Source organism: Sarcophilus harrisii, chromosome 1 (genome assembly GCF_902635505.1).
Source record: "Sarcophilus harrisii chromosome 1, mSarHar1.11, whole genome shotgun sequence".
Classification (NCBI taxonomy): domain Eukaryota; kingdom Metazoa; phylum Chordata; class Mammalia; order Dasyuromorphia; family Dasyuridae; genus Sarcophilus; species Sarcophilus harrisii.
Window position 1 is genome coordinate 346,748,983 of NC_045426.1, and position 17,719 is coordinate 346,766,701.

The 17,719-nt window shown below is 36.8% G+C and overlaps 1 protein-coding gene across 1 annotated transcript in view; it reads left to right on the top strand.

Annotated features, from left to right (window-relative positions):
• Positions 1 to 17,719, top strand: part of ADAMTS12 (ADAM metallopeptidase with thrombospondin type 1 motif 12) — a 467,290-nt gene that overhangs the window by 266,199 nt on the left and 183,372 nt on the right. The window contains exons 6-7 of the mRNA XM_031945878.1: positions 4,558 to 4,682; positions 13,355 to 13,504. Coding sequence (XP_031801738.1) covers positions 4,558 to 4,682; positions 13,355 to 13,504 — 275 coding nt within the window. The remainder of the gene's footprint in view (positions 1 to 4,557; positions 4,683 to 13,354; positions 13,505 to 17,719) is intronic.

The window sequence follows — 17,719 nt, forward strand, 5'->3', positions numbered from 1 at the left end:
GTTAATCCAGCCATTTACTCATTTAACAATTATCTAGTCAACAAACGTTTACCAAAAGCTTAGAATGGGTTGGACAATGTGCTAAACACTAGAGATGGAAAGAAAAGAAAAGAAAATCTTGGTCCCTGCCCTCAAAGTGCTCACACTCTACTATGAGATAATGTGCACAATTATATACATTTATGTTATATACTTTGGAAATAGGAGTAATCTCAGAGAAAAGAGAATCTCATTAGAAGGGACTAGGAAAGGTCTTTTGTAGAAGATGAGAATCTGAGTTGAGTCCTGAAATAAGCCAGGGAAGTCAGTAGAAGGAAGTAAGGAAGCAAAACATTCCAAGCATGAAGGATAGCCAATGAAAAGACATAGAGTTATATGTACAAAAAATATTTATGGCAGCTTTTTTTTTTTTTTTTTTAGCAAAGATCTAAAACCTAAGAGGCTATCCATCAGTTGAGAAATAACCAAACAATGTACTGTATATGAATGTAATGGAGTACTGTTGTGCCATTAGAAAATATAAAAGAGAAAGTTTCAGAAACAGAGATTTGTATAAATGGATGCAGAGCAAGGTGAGCAGAATCAGGAGAATAATTTATAGTTTAACAAAAAATATTGTTAAAAGAAACAGCATAAAATTATTTTAACATGTAATTGGGGAGAAAATAAGATTTTTTAAAAATGAACAATGTTGAAAGATTTAGGAACTCTGATAAACAAAACTGGGTAATTTCAAAAGGCTGTTGATGAAGAATGCTTCCCACTTCCTGACCAAGAGGTGATGGACTAAATACACAGAATGAGATACACATTTTTCTATATGGCCAGTGTGGGAATTAATTTTGCTCACATATACGTATTTTTTACAAGAAGAAATATGAAATATAGCTGTTGCTTAGGGAATAGCAGCCAACATTTTGGGAAAGTGCTCTTTACACATATCATTTGATCTTGCAATAAGGAACTGCTATTATTCAATACCTTTTTTATAGATAGGGAAACTGAGCTGGGAATAGATCAGTAATTTATTCAGGTGTTACAACACCTAATAAGTGTTTGAGGATGTATTGGAAATCTATTCTTCCTCATTCTAATTGCCAGCCCTGTATCTTCTGCTTCAGTAGAGGCTCAATTTGCTTTTGTATCGCAGGAAAAAATTCTTCAGGAAAAGTTGAGACATGCTGCCCTCTTCTATTAATTGATTAACTTGATCGGGTAGCTAATCTCAATGCCTTCAGACCATCCCCATAGATCATCTTCAGAGACAACAGAGAGGATAGGGAGAATGACTAACAGCAGGAAGAACACTATAATATGTTTTCGTCTATGTAAATTATTCCTGATACATAGTTCTTTCCTCCTGTGGAACCATCTTTATTTATTTATTTTTTTGTATTTGCCCTAGGGAAGGCAGCCTGTAATTGGAAGAAATATAGCTGGGAATAGAATATAGATTAAGGGTTAGAATGATGTAGGGGCTAGAGAGAGATTTTTTAAATAACCCCAGGGAATCAGCAATTCCATCGAGCTTGTTGCTCAGTAGTGTTAGCTGTGGTGTACTTTGTTCAAGAATGGGGTGAGGGAGGAGGCTGGCTGATCCATCTGCCTAGAACATAGCCTTCCTAAGCTTTGTAGAAAGCCTACCATTTCATAAATTAAAAAAAAAGAATAAGGATTTAAAAGAAAAGAATGGGGTCATATTTTGAAGCCTCAGCAAGATTGTTCTTACTATGTCATCCCTGAATATCAGTCAGTCTCACTACCCCCATCCTTAACCCCTTCCATAATCAATACCCCCCTCCAACCCCAATGCCCATCAGCTTTGCAATCATTTAGTTGACAACATAATTAATTACTGTGTCAGTTCAGTTTGCAGATAGATAGTTGATGATGGATTCTGTAGTAAAATCCTGTTCAAATTTGTCCTGGCTGACAGCTATTGCTTCACCCCATGCATACTCAGTTTATTTAGATCCCCCAAAAAAGAAGGGAGAAAGGAAACAAACATTTATTAAGTGTGTACTCTGTGCCAGGCACTATGCTAAGTGCTCTACACATATTATCTCATCTTCTCCTCACAACAACCCTGGGAAGTAGGTACTATCATAGTATACATACATACATATATATATATATATATATATGTATATATATGTATATATTGTACTTGTATTTAAATTAAGTCCAATCAGCAAAAGACAAACCAAACTCTTCAGGAGTGACGTACTTTCTGTCCTCTGTTCTCTGTAGAGTATCTCATCATTTATCATGTTTGGTTGAATTTGGTCCAATATTTTAAATGCCCAGAAATAAACAGTCCAAAAGACACTGTAGGCTATTTAAGGCTAAGTCTTCCCAGTGTTTCTACAAGGTAAAATTTTCATTTCATAGTTGAAGAAACTGAGGCAGATACAAGTTAATGATTTGTCAAATGATATCCAGCTGGTGTCTGAGATCAAATTTAAATTCAGGTCTTCCTGAGGGCAGCTAGGTGGTGCAGGGGATTGAACACCAGCTTTAAAGTCAGGAGGACCCCAGTTCAAATCTGCCCAGACACTTAATACTTCCTAGCTGTGAGACCCTGGGGAAGTCACTTAAACCCAATTGCCTCAGGGGAAAAAATAAATAAATTCAGGTCTTCCTGATTTTGGTCCCTGAGCTCTATCTAAGTTAATAAGGGTTTAGAAAAAAATAAATAAATTCAAGTCTTCCTGATTTTGGGCCCTGAGCTCTATCCAAAATAATAAGGGTTTAGATCAGAGGTTTCAAAAAGTATTCACCTCCCATGAATATAATCCATTCTTTATGTGTAATGGCTCTGTCTAAACCCTCAGAAGGCTATTCCTGCAGAATCAGCTTAACCAAGCAAAAGATACCCTGGAGCTTCCTTGTGGTCTAAAAAAGTGTAAATTCTTTGAGGGAAGAGAATTTTGTTTTGTATTCTCAGAGGAAAAAAGTTAAATACTTGCTTAGAAGTTAGAGAACCTGTATTGAACTTCTACCTCTTATACTTCCTACCTGTTTGATTCTGAGCAAATTTAACTTCTGTGCTTCAGTTTCATTATCCATAAAACAAGGGATTTAACTGATGTGTTGTTGATGGAATTACGAACTGATCCAGCCATTCTGTAGAGCAATTTGGAACTATGTTCAAAAGGCTATCAAACTGGGCATACCTTTTGATCCACCAGTAGCTCTACTGGCCTGTATCCCAAAGAAATCATAAAAAGGGACAAGGACCCACATGTGCAGAAATATTTATGGTAGCCCTTTTTGTAATGGCAAGAAACTGGAAAGTGAGTGGATGCCCATCAACTGGAGAATGGCTGAATAAATTGTGGTATATGAATATTATGGAATATTATTGTTCTATAAGAAATGACCAGCAGGATGATTTTAGAGAGGCCTGAAGAGACTTACATAAATTAATGCTAAGTGAAGTGAGAAGAACTAGGAGAATATTGTATAGAGTAACAGCAAGATTATGTAACGATCAGCTGTGATAGATTTAGCTTTTCTCAGGAATACAGTGATCCAAGGCAATTCCAATAGACTTGGGATAGAAAATTCCATCCATATCCAGAGAGAAAAGTTTGCTTACAATGAAGATCAAAGAAGTTCTGTTAAGCATAAGAAAGTAATAAATAAGCAACTCATGCATGAAAACACTAAAGCACCAGGAAATTACACAGTCCAGGGTTTCTTTAGAAAAACATCTCTCTCTTGTGTATATAAGCTTGGATCCTCAGATTAATAAACAGACTTCTTTGCTGAAGCATCTGCCTGTCCTGCATCATACTTTATCTTTAGCAAGCCCTTGAGTTTGGTCTCATTAGGTGATTATGAAGTGCCTATTAATGAGACACTAAGCTAGGTATTAGGGATATAAAGATAAGAAAAAACCATAAACAAAAATTCTATCAGAGAAGTCCCAGAATTATAGGAATCCCTAAGGAATCAACCTCTATCCCAATATGTTTATCTTCTAATTAATAAAAATCAGCAAAGACGTCCTTTCTGAAATGTATGTTTGATGGAAGGAGGTGAGAAAGAAGAAGAAAGAAACAGAGAATCAATTGCAATTGGTCTTGGGAAATTTCTAAGTCTTTAGTGATATTTTCTTTTCTTTTTTCTTCCAAGGCTGTTTTGTCCCAATGCTAATTTCTCCTTTATGTATATAGTAGAAGGAGTATGGGTTAGAAGATCAAAGATTTGGGTTCAAATTTAGACTGTCATTTATTACCTTTGTGAATTTGATCAAATTACATGATTTGTTAAATGAGAGGACTGAACTAGATGAATTGTGAGGTTCTTCCTTCTCCAAATTTTATGAGCCTTTGCCCCTCAGTTCTGTTAGTGGAATGGCAGAGAAGAGCAAAGAGTTAAGCACAGATGTTGTTATCCCTGCTTGCTAAGTTACTGTTTATGTTCTGGAGGAGTCCTTCTCCCCCAAGCCAAAATCTAGCTCTATAGTGAAACTCCTGGAAACACTGAGAGTATAATAGACTGCTAGTCCCATGGCCACCTCAGGCTAATCCCTTGTTTTTCTGTCTCCAGCAAGGATTGAAAATAGTTCACCATGCAGACAAGACGCTGGCCAGCTTCTGCAAGTGGCAGAAAAGCATCAATCCTAAGAGTGACCTCAACCCTGCCCATCATGATGTGGCCGTTCTCCTAACCAGGTATTGCCAAAACTGGAAACCCCTCCTGGATGGAGAGCTGGGGGATGCCTGCAGGAGGGAAGGACATGGGAGAATCTGAGAAATGAGCAGAAAAATGTCCATGCTTCCATTTCTTGGAGGCGACTTTTCTGATATTTCCAATTGCTGTACTAATGGATGGAGCAAAATGATATAAGTCATCCAGAATCATGGATGATACAAAAGGTTTATTTGAAATGCTTTACATGTGTTTGGGGAATGCATTTGGAGCAGCTGAGTGTAGTGGAAAGCTTTCTGAGACTGAAATAAAGGATTTGGTTTTGAATCCCAGATCTGCCAATTACTATACTTTAGAAAATATCTTCACTCTTTAGGGTCTCAGTTGCCTCAGCTGTAAAATGAGGGTATTGAACTAATTGATCTCAGAGGTCTCTTCCAGTATAATACTATGATCGTATAATTTTCCTTCCTAATATATTTTTCTTATGTAAATCATCAAGGAAGTTCCATTTGGTTGATGGAGGGAAGAGAAAGTGCTGAATGTCCAAAGAATCCAGATTCTTTTAACTTTTCTAAAGTCAGTAACAGAATATGTTATATATACATGTATGTAAAAACATAACAGATTATGTTTTTGAATGTTTTCTGCCATAGTCAGTTCACACAGAATTGCTTGTTGATCAAGGCTGCCTATGGCTTTTCCCCTGAATGCACCAAGATTGACTTCTCAGGAGCATTGTAGGGTATGAAGGGGCACTACTGGAGATGTGGGGAACTGGAAACAGAATAAATGCCTAGAATGAAGAAACATCTTTTGAATTAATTCTATTCTTAATGCACAGAGGGAATGTGGAAGGCAGCGACAAAGATTTATGCATAGCTAAAAGTCTTTCATGGTGTAGATTCTTTGGTGATCTTTGTTATAGTCCACATACATGGGTATATATGTATATATATGCATGTATACATATACATACATGTACAAAGGTGTGTGTATGTTAAATTTCGTTTGTCCTGGACCTGCTATTGGAAATGTTCAAATAAAGTCTCTGCTTTACCATTAATTCTTATGAAATCTCCTTGGGAAGGTGGCAGAAGAGGGAAGGATGCAAGAAGCTGTTCTAATAACTTGAGTTCATAGATCTGGAGCTCCCAAGTCTAATTCCATCAATATACAGATAAAAAAAACTGTGATATAGTTATCTATATCTAGAGATGGTAATTGATTCCACATGGTCACATAGTGATTAAGTGTTCTAACTGGGACTTGTACCTAGGTCCTCCTAAGTCCTTATGTAGCACTTGACTCCCCTTTCCCTTACCTTCTAAATATAACTCTTATACTTTATTTTTTTTAAATTGCCACTATATTTCATGACAAAGGATTTGGTAGAAAGAATATTAGTTAGAAAGTTCTTTGAAGACAGAAATTATGTTATTTTTGTCTTTTTGTACCCAGCAACTAGTACATAATAGGTATCTAATAAATACTTATTGATAGATTGATTGACTAATCTTGAGTAGTAATACTTGAGTTTAAGTCTACTCTTCACTTACTACAGGATGTTTACTATTTTCTAGGAAAGCAATATTGTCTCATGACTCGTAACAAAATACTTTCACCATCTTTTTCAGTCCAGTTCAAAGAACATAAAAGTGCTGTTGGTTTATTGGAGTTGTAGGAGGGAAGTCTGTGTCATTGTTCTAATATAATGAGATGATGACACCGGTTTTAGAATCTGAAATTGGAGAAGGAAGCCTATAAAAATCACAGCCATCACCAGGATGACATCTATGGAACAGTAATACTCTGCTTCCTCCCTATAAAATATAGTTTAATCAGGACTATGAAGATCCACCAAAGGGGAACAAAACTGGAAGATGGGGAGCAGGTTCTAGTAGGTCTAGAATTTCTGGAAGAAGGAAGTTTCTCTAAACCTTCCATATTTAAGAGGACCACATTTGGTTAATTATAGGATAGAGTAGTTTCTTATTTGGCTTATTCATTTAGGTCCTGGAAGACAATTAATACAAAGGCACAGAGATAGGAAGTGGGAATACCATGTATGAAGAAGTTTGGCTAGATCATTAAGTGTGGGAAGGGAAATGAGGCACAATAAATTTGGCGTGTTAAAGTGGGGTCAGATTGTGAAGGGCATTAAAAGCTAAACAATGGAACTTATATTTGATCTTAAAGATAATGGGAGGTTCATTTGAGTTTATGAATTGATTGGGGGAGTGACAGTAGTAGACTAGTACTTTAAAATCACTTTGGCACTCTGTGGGAGTTGAACTGAAGAGGGAAGACATTTAAGATAGGGAAGCCAATTAGGAAGCTGTTATTCCAATAATCCAGTCAAGAGGTTATGAGGATCTAAATGAGGGCAGTGGCTGTGTGATCAGAAAAGCTGAAGGATGCATGAGATTCTGACAAGTTTGAGGGCTGATTAGATATGTGGGTTAAAAGAAAGTGGGGAGTCATAGATGATGTGAAAGTTGTGAACATGAAGAAATAGGAGAATCATAGTGCTGTCAACATAATTGGGCAACTTCAAGAGGGAGAAAAATTTTACCAGAAAGATAAATTCAGTTTTAGACATGCTGAGTTTGAGATGATGAGGGGACATTCAGTTAGAAATATTCAATAAGCAGTTGGAAATGAGAAATGGATCTTAAGAAAGACACTAGGGTTGGATATATAAATGTTGAAGTTATCTGTATGGAAATAATTAAAACCACAGGAGTTGATGAGGTCAACTCATGAGAGAGTTTAGAGGGAAAAAAAACAGAATGTTTAGAAAAAAAAAGAGAACTCCAGACAGATTCTTTACTCTACCAACAATTAGGGAGTGTAATATGGAAGACAAATTGTCAAAGGAAATGGAGAAGTAGTTGTCACATACCTAGGAAGAGAAAAAAAAAATGTTACACAAAAACCAGGAAGGAGAGACTATCTAGGAAGGTGGTTAGCAATATCAGATGCTACATAGTGGTCAAAGGTTGAGAACTGAGAAAAGGTCATGGATATGATCATAGATATGGTAAGAAATTAGCAATAACTTTGGAGGGAATTATTTTAGCTCATTGATGAGTTTAGAAGCCAGATTGCAAAGGGTTTAGAAATGGGTATGAGCCCAGAAAGAAGAAACAGTGGATGTAGATCACTTTATTCCTAAGACTTTGGTTGTCAAAGCATGTAGGGATAAGATGATGGTTTGGGAAAATATTAGAATCTAATGAGGGTTTTATCAGGATGGGGATAACTTAGGTGTATATGAAGGCAGCAGAGAAGAAATCAGTAGATAAGGAGATGAGTTTTGATTAGAAACTAGTAGATAAGACTACAGGTAATTGGATAAGACTAGTGCTAGAAGGCTAATTTTAACTGGTGGGCCCAGGACTTAGGTAATATAATCATGAAAAAGAATGTAAGTTCTTTGAAGTATGGGATCGTGTCATACAAAGCATTTCTTTTTTTGGTATTTCTTTGAGCCTAATGTACACTGTTGAATGCACAATATGTATTCAGTCAAAATATGTTGAATTGATTGACCCCAGGATGTATTCATTAGAAAGGTTAATAAATGATTCATTATTACTACCTGTCACTACCAACTTTACTGGACTCCTGGCTCCTTGGAATAAAATGAAAAAAAATAAAAAGACTATGGAATCCCACTGGTCAGATAGCTGTTTAGGGCAGGGAAAATGTTTAACTGCTATTCCTACATGTCCAAAAGGGATTAAAGTGGCCATGGTGTATGACAAAACAAAACACTTTGGAAACTTCAGTGGCAGCTGTTGCCATTAGCAAAGTACGTGTGCAGAATCTTTGATACTCGTCTGTAAATAGAAATCTTTGGAATTGGCTCCATTATCCCAGTTATTGCTATAGCTATGGGCCACTGAAAGCTGGCAGGATTCCCCCGTGCCAGCATCTTTCTAACAGCACAATTGACATCAAAGTCCAGAAAGCCTATGTAGCCAAAAGCAGTGCCCACATAAACCACATGCATTAAGGACTGAGAACTGAAGTTCATGATGACTTTGGTGTTTGAGTGAGTCATCTAGTGGCAAAGAAAGTTTTCTTGTCCTGAAGATATCCCACAACTAATGCTAGCAGTTTTTGTGACATGATTTGAATTGACTTAAATGACCTTGCCTCAACAAGTGTGTCAGACATATGTAACTTAGTTTTGCCTTCTCCATGAATGGGATGTAGAGGGATGAAGGGAGGAAATTTGAAACTGAAAATTCTTTTTCAAATATTTCATGTATTTTTATATTTTTAAGCTTTTCATTTTTAAGACATATGCATAGATAGTTTCAACATTCACCTTTGCAAAACCTTGTGTTGCAAATTTTTTTCTCTCTCCCTTCCTCCAACCTCCTCCCCTAGATGGCAAGTAATCCAATATATGTTAAACTTATACAATTCTTCTATATATATTTCTACAACTATCATGCTGCACATGAAAAATCAGATCAAAAAGGGAAAAAAAGATAAAAAAAAACAAAATGCAAGCAAACAATAACAAAAAAGTAAAAATACTATGTTGTGATCCATACTCAGAACTCATAGTCTCCTTTCTGTGTGCAGATGGCTCTTTTCATCACTAAAGCACCTCATTGTTGAAAAGAGTCATGTCCATCAGAACTGATCATCATATAATCTTGTTGGTGCTACGTACAATGTTCTCTTGGTTCCCCTCACTTAGCTTAGCATCAGTTCATGTACATCTCTCCAGGCCTTTCTGAAATCATCCTGAGTGATTGTTTCTTATAGAACAATAATATTCCATAACATTCATTTACCATAACCTATTCAATTATTCTCCAATGGATGGGTATCCACTCAGTTTCCAGGAATTGAACATTTTTAAAAAAAGAATGTTAAAATGTTTTTCACATATAATTGGAAAAATAAAATATTTAATACTTTAAAAGTATGTCATAATAGTTTGATGTGTCAAACATATCCCATGTGACTTGGGTTGACTGTGGGACAGCTGGATGGTGCAGTGTATAGAATGATGGGCCTGGAATCAAGAAGTGAATTCAAATCTGACCTCAGGCACTGACTAGCTGTTTTATCCTGGGCAAATTACTTAAATCCCATTTGCCTCAATTTTCTCAAATGTAAAATGAAGATCATAATAGTATTCCCAGATTGTTGTACCAAAATGAGATAATCTAAAATGCTTAACACAGTGCCTGGCTTATAGTAAGTGATATATAAACATTAATTATTATTATTGTTGTTTTTTGTTATGGTTGTCCTTTTCCCATTTTTGTCCAGGAACAATATAACACTATTTAATGTCTCTAAATAGTGCCAGTTTGTTAGCAGAGTCTGTGTTTGTCCAGGTGGATAAATTAGGGAATAAGTCTGAAAAGGGATAGAGAAAAAAAACCAAGTAGGTGTGTGCAACTGTATGGAAGAAGTAGGTCTATACAGTCTTCTAGGATGCGACAGGTGAAGAATATATGCTGTCAGACATGGTCAGTTTATCAGTTTGTTTTGCTTAAATGTACTTGGTTATGAGTCAGGATTTTATTCAACAGTAGTGGGAAAGGAGATGTTTAATTAGAAATAACAGCTATGTTTAAAAAAGAAACTATTTTAAACAAAAAGTCACCATTAATATTGTGGACCCTACAACACAAGTCCCTGGGAACATTTGTTAAGAAAGATAATTGGTAAGGGAAAGTCACTTCTCTGCCTAATATTAGCTCTTGAAGTTATAGTAAAGAGACTGGTAAATCAAAAAAAAAAGATACATTGGCTGTTGATAGAGTGAGAGGAGCCCCTAGATCCTGGACTCCTCATAACAAATTGAAAGAGCCTTGGAAGCAGAGTGATATACTGTCCAACATGACTCCCTATTCTCATGTCCCTCCATTTGGGGCCACTTAACTCTCACTTGAAAACTTCCACCCACCCTATGATCAATCTATGACCTAGGCAATAGAAACAGAAGTACCTGTAAATGTGTAATCCTTGCTATTGATCTTCCATATCCCTTGGTTCTAGCAACTAGATTCTTTTTGCGTTGTCAGTGGTGACTAAATCTTTAACCCAACAACTATAATTATGAATTAGATTGGTATACATCCCAATGTTCCATTTCCTTTGGAACTGGGGTCAAACCTTACTTTCAACTAACAGTTCTCCCCTAAAGTTATAGCCTTTGTAGGTATATCCCATTACCTACTTTTAGATCTTATAGTAGACAAAAGGGTTCAGAGATTTGGAATGATAGGATATAAGTTTAAATCCTGAATTTGCCTATTAATATGTGACCTTGGACAAGTAAGATAAGCCTTTCTGGACTTAGGTTTGTCTTCTATAAATTAAGAGGGTTAGCCTAGATAGCTTCCAAGGCTCCTTCTAATTCTAGATCTGTGATCTTGTCTGAATCAGTGCTAGTTCTCATATTCTTTTGAGAGCCCTGCCCACTACTCCATTTCCTTCCCAGTTCACATTGCTGACCCCTTCCTGGATCACTATTGCCATCCTACTGGGTCTGTATACTTTTCAATCACTGGACGTTTCCTTCTTTGCCCATAAAGTCCTAGCACCAGCAGGGTGGAAGTGGGAGTTAGACTGATGGCTTGAATTATGGATAGTTATTTAGCACTCTGCCATTTTGGAAACATGTTTGTATTAACATGGATGAGAAATATGCTCTGATGTGCTTTGGGTCCCAGATGCAAAAGCTTGACCTTTTCTATTTAATGTCTCTAAATAGTGCCAGCTTCTTAGCAGAGTTTGTGTTTGTCCAGGTGGATAAATGGTTATATTATAAGCTCATAGTTTAGAAATGGCCTTCTCTTCCAGTCACATTTTAAAGTGAATAAACTGAAATCCAGAGAAAAGTGAATCGATAAAAGTCACATGAAGACTTAGTGGCAGAGTTGAGACTCGAGTCCATGTCTGACTCCAAAGCCAGCAAGCTTTCCACTGTGCTGCACTGCTTCTTGTTTCTTGTGATTCAGTTGATGATGATGAACATAATAAGACATAGTGGAAAGATTGCAGGGTCCAGAATCAGGAAGAATTCAAATGTGGCCTCACACACTACTTGAGTAAACCTGAGCAAGTAACTTGACCTATGTCTATTTCAATTTCCATATTTGTAAAATGGAAATAATAATAGCATCTGTCTTCCAGGGAAGATCAAATCAGATAATCCTTGCAGAGCACAATGCATGGCACATAATTGGTATTATATAAGTGGTAATTATCTTCTTCTCCTCTTTGTATTTCTTCTTTTCTTCCTTCTCCTTTTCCTCTTTCTCCCTCTCTTCCTCTTCCTCCTCTTTATTTATCTCCTCCTCCTTGTATTTCTTCTCCTCCTCCTCGTATTTCTTTTTCTCCTCCTTCATCTCCTCCTTCCTCTCCTTCTCCTTCATCCCCTCCCCTCCTACTTTTCCTTCTACTTATCCTCCCCTCCTCCTTTTTTCCTCCTTCTCCTCCTTATTATTCTTATCTTCCTCTTCCACCTTCTCCTTCTCCCTCTTTTCTTCTTCCTCCTCCTCCTTCTTTTCCTTTTCCCCCTAAAGTTAACAAAAAGTAATCATCAGAGGTGAGATTTAAACCCAAAGTTTTTGATTTCAGAGCCACTCTTTCCCATTGCTGCCAAATCAGTGAGATATTATCACAAAGTAATGTTTATTTATTTTTAAATATATGCTTAATTTAAATTTATTCTTTTTTTCCCTAGGGCAGTTGGGGTTAGGTGACTTGCCCAGTGTTCACACAGCTAGAAAGTGTTAAGTGTCTGAGGTCAGATTTGAACTTGGGTCCTCTTGACTTCAGGGCTGTTGATCTAACCACTACACCAACTAGCTGCCCCTAAATTTCTTCTTAATAAGCATATCTCTCATTTCAAAAATGCTTTCAAACTATTCCAGATGTTTACCTAATATTATAACTGTTTTTTCTTATGATATTTTATTAAACATTGTCTTCAGGTATAGCACCCTCTAAAATCTATAAGGAAATAAGGATGGGGGGAGGGATGAGTGGATGAGGAAGTAAAGGGTGAGGGAAGTCGACAAGAGAGGGATCTTTGGGTGAGGAGAGGTTAAATAATTGCAAGGTAAATTATGGAGTAGAATTTAATTAAAGAGGCATCAGGGATAGGAAAAACAGGTTTGTGTATGTAGGGTATTGTGGGTGTGAGTGTATATGTATTTATATAGCTACATATGTATGTATAAATCTTTTCTTAACTGTGGGGTGATCGTGGGGATGAAAGGAATAAAAAGAATAAAGTGAATAAGGTGCACAGGAGAGAACAAAAGAACAATTTACAAGGAAGTAAAGAAAAAATGGACATTCATGAATATAATTTCTCCTACTAATATATATATATATATATATATATATATATATATATATATATATATTGTTTTGGCAGGACATATACTAAATATGTATATATATATATGTATATATATACATATATATATGTTTTCTTGTTCTGGTAATTTATTATTATATATTTTGAATCCTCCCTGATGCTCTTCTAGGTACATGACAATGTTCTCTATTGTTTTGCTTTATTTTGTTTTGTATTTCTTTTCTTTTTTTCTTACTGTTTTTTCAAATAAAATAAAATTTTAAAATATGCAATAATAAAAAAAATTGTCTTCGATAACTAGTTCTTCCTATTTTCTATTTACAGGAAAGACATCTGTGCTGGGGTTAATCATCCTTGTGAAACCCTAGGCCTTTCTCATCTCTCTGGCATGTGCCAGCCTCACCGAAGCTGTAATATCAATGAAGACTCAGGACTCCCCCTGGCTTTCACAATTGCCCATGAACTTGGGCACAGGTAATGACCTAAGAAAGGATGGCGGAGATATGGCTAGATGATAGTTAATACGAAAAAGATCTGGGAGGTTTATTATTTCTATAGCTTCCTATGTGTCTGCTCTGTAACAGGGCAGTCACAAAAGTGTAGGCTGCCATCAAAATTGTGTCCAGAACGAGGAAGGTGATATTCATTGTGTTTAATTCTACCTTGGTCAGATCACACCTAGAATGTTCTGTTTAGTTTGTACTACCACACATTGAGTGCCTGGAACCTGAGTAGAAAGGGGAAAATCAGAGGATTAGAGATTCAGGGCTTAGAAGTTATTATCAATATTATATATAGATATTATCTATATTATATAGATAAGGAAACTGAGGCTCAAGTGTATGAGTCCTGAGTCACACAGATACTAAGTGGGAAAGTCATAATTTGAACTCTCGCCCTATGGTTTCAAATTGAGAATTCTTTTTTTCCCCCCATATGAGGCAGTTGGAGTTAAGTGACTAGCTCACTAGTGAGTTTTTTGGAGTTAAGTGACTAGCCCACTAAGGGAGTTTTTTGGAGTTAAGTGACTAGCCCACTAAGGGAGTCTTTTGGAGTTAAGTGACTAGCCCACTAAGGGAGTTTTTTGGAGTTAAGTGACTAGCCCACTAAGGGAGTTTTTTGGAGTTAAGTGACTAGCCCACTAAGGGAGTTTTTGGAGTTAAGTGACTAGCCCACTAAGGAGTCTTTTGGAGTTAAGTGACTAGCCCACTAAGGGAGTTTTGGAGTTAAGTGACTAGCCCACTAAGGAGTCTTTTGGAGTTAAGTGACTAGCCCACTAAGGGAGTTTTTGGAGTTAAGTGACTAGCCCACTAAGGGAGTTTTTGGAGTTAAGTGACTAGCCCACTAAGGGAGTTTTTTGGAATTAAGATTAGCCCACTAAGGGAGTTTTTTGGAGTTAAGTGACTAGCCCACTAAGGGAGTTTTTTGGAGTTAAGTGACTAGCCCACTAAGGGAGTCTTTTGGAGTTAAGTGACTAGCCCACTAAGGGAGTGTTTTGGAGTTAAGTGACTAGCCCACTAAGGGAGTTTTTTGGAGTTAAGTGACTAGCCCAGTTAGAAACTGTTAAGTGTGGTCTATCTAGTGTATCATCTAATGGCTCCCAGAATTCTTTCCAATTATACAATTCTTCTTCCCAATTATATTCTAAGGGGGGCTTAAAGTGTTATAAGTTTCAATTTATCATTTGAAGGAACTAGTGATATTTAGTTTGAAGCTTGAAGAAAATTTAAAGCTGATGTGACAGTGGTCTTTAAATATTTGAAGAGCTGTTGTATGGAAGAGAGGATTGGCCTTATTCTGCTTGGTCCCAGAGGGTAGAATGAGGACATATGAGTAGAAACTATAGACAGGCATGCAGAGGTAACCTGTGGGGAAGGACTCCTTAAGAATTACAGCTGTCACAGAAATGGAAAAAACAGCCTTAAGGCTTGTCACTGGAGGTCTATAATTGGAGATGAGTCCTCTTTGGGGCTCCTGTAGAGAGGACTCATTCTTCAGGTAGCACATGGACTAGACCAAGAGGCCTTAGCCTTTTGTGGATCTCTCTGACCATGTGGTATGGACCCTTACTCAGAACAGAGTTTCTAAGTACAAAAAGTAAAATTCATAAGATCACAAAGGAAATTAGTTGTTTTTGAAGTTACATTTATATATATGCACAAATATACATGTACACACACATATAGATACATATACATATGTATACACACGGTGTATATGTGTCAGTCTACACACAATATGTAGATAACCCATTATACATACACATACATGTTTAATACATATGTATGTATATGTGTCTGTGTAGGCACACTATATGTTTATAGATACAAGTATATGTGTACATCATACATGCATAGATATATGCATATAGATCCATATATGTATATATGTGCATGTGTATATACACACACAAGTTCAGAGCAAGTCTGTAAAGACACCTAGTATGCAGATGTACTACTTCAGAAGTTTAAAAGTTTCTTGTACTGTAAGAAAGGTGACACAGCCTGCCTCTTCTAAACTACCCATTGTTTCTAAGAATAGAGTTCTGGTTACCACTCATTTCCTTTCCAATTTGTCAGAAGGAAATGGAGAGTAAGAGAAAACTGAAAGAACTTTGTCAAACATTTCAAATAAAGTTGGGGAGGCTTAAGTGGAAAAGCATCTTTCTCTTATCTGAACCTCATTTTAGTGATTGTTACTTTACTCCCGAATTCCACAGAATATGGATTCAAATCCTGCTACTTACTAATATGAGCTTGAGCAAGTCATTATACTTCCCTAGGATTAAATCAATTTAATCATCTCAAAAAGGAATTGATTGTTTCCATGATTTTTCTAAGTTCTAGATTTCTGATTATTAGACCCCCTTTCCCAAATTAACTAATCAGAGACATTTTCAGGTACAAAGAGAAAGCATTCCTGCAAGGAGAGGCCCCAGACACAACTGGGAGCCATCCCAGCTCCTACCATATGCTCCTGGAGCCTCAGCTTCAGGCTTGTCGGGGGTTTAAATAGCAAAAGACCAGAGCCTTTTCATTGGATAGATTAAAAGGACAGAACCATCCTTGACCAATGTTGTCTGCTTCCTGTGAGTCACATCACTTCCCGTGACTTCACTGACTTAGTCTGACCTTCTGGCTCTGGGAATAGGGATCATGTGATTTAGCCTAGTTTCATAGATTGAGAAATCTCTAGTCAGTCCCATTCAACCACAACCCGATCCCACTTATATCAAGGAAATGATGGCACTGGATTCTTGGAGTAAGCAGAATTTCTCAGTTTATCAAACTTCAAAACTAATGACAGTGACAGAAAAAATAGAGAAAGAATCCGCTTTGGGATGCAAAGAGTGAAAGCTATTGCTATTGCTATCCTTTCAGTAGTATTTTGCCTCCATTTCTAATTACCTTCCTTTTCTTCATTTCCATCCTCCCGACAAATTTCTCTACCCAGACTATTATGAACCACCCATTCTCCCTCATATAACCAGAGAACTCAATATAGTGATAATTGAATCTGTTGGAATAAGACAGGAAAAATCAAATAATCCAGAAAACAGGTCTCTCATCTGAAAAAATGATTTTTAAATTCAAGGCGACTTGCTGGGGGACATAAAAACAACAAAAATGACAGCCCTTGTCCTCAGGGAGCATATGGTTTAATGGAGACAATATACAAAAGGAACTGAAAATGGGAGGAGGGATGCAGAAAATGGGAGGTGAGGGAAGGTATCCAATACAGGGACAAGATAGAAAAATCTGAGAAGTTCTGCAGTGTTATAGCCAAAAGAGAAATGAGGAGTATGCAAAGACAAAAACAAAACCAGTCCCTGCTCTTAAGATGCTTATAGTCTTTTGAGGACAAAAGAACATGGATCCAGAAAAGTTATTTAGGATATAATATGATACAGTATATACATAAATATACAATATGTTATGTGAATGAACATATATACATGTGTGTATATATGTATGTGAGTATATACATAGTAATTCCCAGGAGAGAGAAGACAGTAGCAAATGATGGTGTTGTGTAGGACGAGTGAGGTAGAGTAGGAAGAGTTCCAGAGCTGAGCTTTGAAATGGAACTGATGTGAACGAATCCAACCATTCTGGGGAGCAATCTGGAATTATACCCCAAAAGTTATCAAACTGTGCATACCCTTTGACCCAGCAGTGCTACTACTGGGCTTATACCCCAAGGAGATACTAAAGAAGGGAAAGGGACCTGTATGTGCCAAAATGTTTGTGGCAGCCCTGTTTGTAGTGGCAAGAAACTGGAAAATGAATGGATGCCTATTAATTGGAGAATGGTTGGGTAAATTGTGGTATATGAATGTTATGGAATATTATTGTTCTGTAAGAAATGACCAGCAGGATGAATACAGAGAGGCTTGGAGAGACTTACAGGAACTGATGCTGAGTGAAATGAGCAGAACCAGGAGATCATTATGTACTTCAGCAATGATACTGTATGAAGATTAAAGAGACCTAATTCAGTTTCAATTGATCAACGATGGACAGAAGTAGCTACACCCAAAGAACACTGGGAAATGAATGTAAACTGTTTGCATTTTTGTTTTTCTTCCCAGGTTATTTTTACCTTCTGAATCCAATTCTCCCTGTGCAACAAGAGAACAGTTTGGTTCTGTACACATATATTGTATCTAGGATATACTGCGACATATTC